Source organism: Camellia sinensis, unplaced genomic scaffold (assembly GCF_055761805.1).
Source record: "Camellia sinensis isolate YWXY unplaced genomic scaffold, ASM5576180v1 Unanchor6, whole genome shotgun sequence".
Classification (NCBI taxonomy): Eukaryota; Viridiplantae; Streptophyta; class Magnoliopsida; order Ericales; family Theaceae; genus Camellia; species Camellia sinensis.
The window spans coordinates 5,959,511-5,964,562 of NW_028129474.1; the positions used below are offsets into that span (position 1 = coordinate 5,959,511).

The following is a 5,052-nucleotide window of genomic DNA, read 5'->3' on the forward strand; positions in this document are numbered from 1 at the left end:
AGCAACAATTACCTAGAATAGTAGCTCCAGGTACAACACCCAATGTTCAGGACTTCAAGAAAGTAAATTGACGGCATTGAATAATTGATAGATGAATGAAGGTGAAGCGAACATGTTAACAACTAAATAGAACTAGCAATAAATTATAAACAGACAAGATGCTCATACCTTTATGACACCACCTACCATTCTGGATGTGTGTGTCGATATATACTTTTGAAGATGATCTTTGGTGATTGTGCTGACATTTAAAGTCAGTCATGTCAAGGTGCTATAAACTGTACCAAGTGAACTCACTATTATCTATTAAATTAACATCATCTCTAGAATACTGTTTTTTTTTTTCCTTCAAAACAAGAGATTGGTGATATGGAGGCCGGAACCTCTGATCTTCTGAAGATTCATATGAAATCATTAATCAAGGAAAATAAGAAGCTTAATTCGCCTTGTGAGCTCCACAATCATGTCATACATATTTGAATGAAAGCAGTGTAAACACGTGTAGGGAAGAGAAGTACCCAGCCAACAATGTTGAAGCCCTTCTCAATAAATGCTGCATCAGTGGGTCACTTTCCACTCACTACTTCAAGAACCAGAACCTCAAAACTATAAACATCAGTCTTTTCTATTGCTCTACCGCTTTGCATTCATTTTTCCAGTGAAGTAATACACTCAATTCAGAATAGACTACTCTAAATGCTTATACCAAAATCACAGTAGCTATACTACAGCGTTACAAAATAGAAAAAACTTGGGCCGGTGCTCCACATGCCTGCTGCTTCTCAAGTTCAATTGAAAGTCAAAAACTGAAACAACAGATTTTATCATACGGGGTAACATTGTTCAATATCTTAAACCCAGAAGGCACCCACATTATTCTTTTCTTTCTCAAAATCGTAACTAATGCATCTTCCTGACAACTTTGATGCATACCATTAAAAAAAAAAGTGAATTTAAAGAAGCAGTAAAATTTGAAAATTTATTGATATCAAGTCAGGATATCCAGTTAGGACCTCGTATGGTTGAATTTTGGTTTTATTTGAGTCCTATTTTATCCTCATGTCATCTAGTTTGCTTTCCCAATTTTATTATGTAATTAGGCAGGGTAACCTCAAACCCACCTATCAGACTGCCGCACATCAGTCTTAGTGAAACCAACATCAAGAGTAGTATTCCCCACTAACAATCTCAATAATAAAGTTTTGAGCATTTGAGTGTCAGCTGTAATTTAAATTGCCTTACCTGGAGCCAGATACCCAAATGTTCCAGCTACAATAGTCGTAATCCGAGATTCCTCATCTTCTAATAATTTGGCTAATCCAAAGTCAGATACTCAAGCCTCAAAATTCCCATCAAGCAAAATGTTACTTGACTTTATGTCACGATATATAATTCGTGGGGAACAATCATGGTGCAAGTATGCCAGCCCTTTTGCAGCTCCCATGATGCTATTTAGTCGTGTATCCCAGTCCAGCTGCTCAGATCTCTCTGCACATACCAGCAGAACAAAACAATGTTTTCCATATATTCAAGTAGCACATTTACAGACTGCAGTTGGCAATATTGTGAAGAGAAAGGCCATAGGTGGTGAAAGTTGCGCATCTCAAAATCAAAATATACCATGCATTCCACTAGGCATCACATGAATTAAACAGCATCAAATGAATCCATAACAATTTTTTGGCCAATTTGGTATCCAAATAAAACTGAGAGCTTCGGATTTTTGTAATATCATTTGTTGACATATCTGGAATATTGTAAGATATCTGCTGATACATCATGATAACTTGTTAAAGGTATCAAATAATTGCACATCTTCATTCAAAGCTACAGAAAATGAATTATAATATAATTGTTAACACGAAATAAAGAAGTTCCATTCAAATCCATCTAAAGAACCACCTGATGAGATGAGCAGAAAAGATTTTTACCACACCTTTCTTATGATGAGATGGGTAGGATTTCCAGCCCAACACAGTCAAAGCAAGTCAAGCTGTCAAAAGGAGTCTACTCAATTTTTAGTCAAAGACAAGTGAACTGCAAAGACAAGTTGACATATTCTTCAGTCATGCACAGAGCAGTATGAATGAAGAGAAGATATAGATGATCGTGACAGATTAGTGTTACCTGCATCCAGGCTTGCCAGTTTCCCATTATTAGTAAATTGAAAAGTGTCACCATTCCATTTGGGTAGTCATTGAAATTGAAAAGTAGGTAGCTTCCTCTGTCAAGAAAACTGAGTCACAAAACTAAAATTTAACTCATACACAACACCTTAGAAAGTGCAATGAACAGGAAAATAACAATGTCAGCTCTTGGAGATGTAGGTCTTTGGTAAATGTAGGTAAATCATTAATATTCTATCAAAAACAACTATGGATTGAATAACGCATGTCCCAGAAGGTGTATTAAAATACTCTTAACTTAATGGCATAGGATACTCATTATCAGAAAGATCTGTTCCTTCTAATTTTGGGTTTCCAGCATTGACTAGACCACCAAATATCTGCAAGCAAAAGAAGACACATGAAAGACAAATTATGTTAAATTTTATACTGCAGACAAAGACAATCAGTCAACTGAAAAGAAATAAAATTGAAGACCACATGAAAGCTTTTGACATGACTTGGAATTCAAATTAGGTGAATAAGGAGTTCCATGTTTTGTTCTGAAAGTAAAAGATGTCAGAAATGTTAAGCATAACTAAACAGAAATTTAGGACGACAAAGGCCACATGAAAAATTGTCTCTTCACACAAAAGCCAAGAGAACAAAATGGAAGCAGGTGAAGATAGAACCTGTTTTACCTGTAAACCAAGAGAGCAATAAATGCATAGAATGCAAAATATGATGCCCATAAATGGCATCAAACTTGGTATGAGGGTAAAAAATGTGGCAACAAAGGCACGGTACCGCTGGACTTGCATCAAGAGCCTAATTAATCGTAACATTCTAGCAAGAAGAAGATAACGGATCCTGTAATTGAGGAGAGCCAATTAAATATACATCATGGAATTTAAAGAAATGATTGTGAGGCTAATCACTCTATGCGACAGCTAGTACTAAACAAACTATTTTCCAGACATGAGTATGAATCAAGAAATAGAACTATATGATATGCCGTGGCTATTTTTCATGACATACCTCAGGTTTTCAATAAGGTTCATGCAAGTGGCTCATGATCCATTTTATTTATTTATTTATATTGGGTATGTGTCTAGGGTCATTAAATTGTATGAGATGTTCTGCATAAAAGTGATGAGCACAATTTTTATGCATCTGGAGATGCAGGTTAACCAGCTTTGGATGTTTATCTATTATTTTCTTATGCAATACAACTGTACAAGTATAGAGGTGAAATTCGAACTACAAAAGCAAAATGTAGATGTGGATTCTATCTCTCACTAACTTCCTCTTGATTGCAAACGGACACACTTGAACTAATAAACTCATGTAAATTAAATTACCGAAAGTAAACCGGAGTTAGCATGGAAAAGAGGATACTTGTAAACTGAGTATAGCATCCAGAATAGATTCATCAGACATATTTACAGGTCAAGATCACCAAGCTTATAGTTCCCCACCATCTAAATTCTTCAGGGGGTTATGTTAGAAGAAAACTTGTATCCTTGAGATTCCAACTCAAAGTATTAATATACAAATAAAGTATACATAAAACATGAGTTATTTACTGCAACAATGGTGCTATCAAGGATGTCAATATTTTTTCATTCCAATGAGCTGCTTCAAAAGTATTAGTGTTTGGAGAGGCAATCTTATCAGTATTTTAAATAAATGGTCATTCTATTAGTAAAGGTTGGCATAGTGGAGGTTACAAAGAAAATTTCCGCCTTAACTTGCACAAAGTGTCTGTCCTCATGCTTTATTTAAACCTGTGTTTTAACCACTTAAGAACCAAAGCTTTAATCACTGTACCCTCTTTAATGGTTACATACTAGTATATCTTGTAAGCTGCAAAAGTATGACAGTAGTTAATTTATTTGTGTACTTCAGATATAGTATACATACCTGGGCCTTGCCCATATTAATGTATTACATTTTGACCTCAAAAACATTATTATGTTTTTTTAAACAAATCGGAAAATTTTAAAGGTATTTTGCAAGCAAGCAATAACTTACATTAGATTTGGACCAGGCCAGATCCAAGACATCACTAGTGTGGCCATGAAATTCTTGCAGTGGCAACTCCTCAATCTAATGAATTTTTTCCACCAACTCCTCAATGACAGGAAGTGAAAAACCAAACATTTTTAAATATAAACATAATTAATTAACGATTTTTAAAAGTAAGTTTCTTACATTCATTCAGAATATAAACATACATAAAAATAAAAAAAAAAATAAAAAATTTAATTCAAGGAAACAAAGTTTAAAGCAAGTGTAAATAAAAACCACCTTACCGATTCTACTTTGCTAATGATAAGTTGGCACGTTAGACTATTCGGATTATAATAGATAGAATACAGACACTAATGACATTAAGGAGTCACAAAAATTGGATGCCCCTCTATTTGAGCCAAAATAGGAATTTGAGTTCACCAAAATACGAATACCTGTGAAATACATGCAAAAAACACAATTAAACACCTGTTTTAACAAGATTTTAGCTTCCAAAAAGTAAATTTTATTTCTTCTCTCCCACACACCTGGAGAGGGGCTTTGGGGAAGGAAGAAAGAGAAGAAAAGAAAAAGACAGTAGAATAATTACCTAGATAGATAGAATAGACAATAGAATAATTGATTAGTGTGTGTACACCTAGCATTCATATATTGCTTTTCTATTTTGTGCACGAGATTTCAAGCAATTATATTGTCCAGCCCCTGAAACCACCCAAACATAAAGTTTAATAAAAATAAATTTATCATATAATATTGATTAGTGTGTGTTTATCAAGTGTATGCAAATTTAAAATATGGTCTTACAAAGTCTATGTTAACTGCGCATGCTTGTAAAAAATTATAACTTAACACTTAGATTATCAGCATTGAAAAAACTATTGTACGGGGAACAATTTCATATTTCACTGCTTGA

The 5,052-nt window shown here is 34.2% G+C and overlaps 1 protein-coding gene across 1 annotated transcript; it reads right to left on the reverse strand.

Annotated features, from left to right (window-relative positions):
* Nucleotides 1-735: 735 nt before the first annotated feature.
* Nucleotides 736-4,241, reverse strand: LOC114266151 (two pore calcium channel protein 1B-like). The gene is made up of 5 exons (XM_082912861.1): nucleotides 4,140-4,241; nucleotides 2,807-2,975; nucleotides 2,442-2,506; nucleotides 2,128-2,218; nucleotides 736-1,488 (listed from the first exon to the last, which is right to left on the reverse strand). Exons 1-5 carry the CDS (start codon nucleotides 4,184-4,186, stop codon nucleotides 1,453-1,455), a joined length of 408 nt encoding a protein of 135 aa, XP_082768987.1. The 5' UTR covers nucleotides 4,187-4,241; the 3' UTR covers nucleotides 736-1,452.
* Between the last annotated feature and the right edge of the window lie 811 nt (nucleotides 4,242-5,052).

Bases quoted from the DNA above. Each gene is read 5' to 3' on its own strand.
- LOC114266151 (XM_082912861.1), bottom strand. From the start codon at position 4,186: ATGGCCACACTAGTGATGTCTTGGATCTGGCCTGGTCCAAATCTAAT. The intron at 2,507-2,806 runs GTAAAACAGGTT...TTTTGCTTGCAG, and splicing joins ATTGCTCTCTTGGTTTACAG to ATATTTGGTGGTCTAGTCAA. The intron at 1,489-2,127 runs GTAACACTAATC...TGGTATGTGCAG, and splicing joins ACTGGCAAGCCTGGATGCAG to AGAGATCTGAGCAGCTGGAC.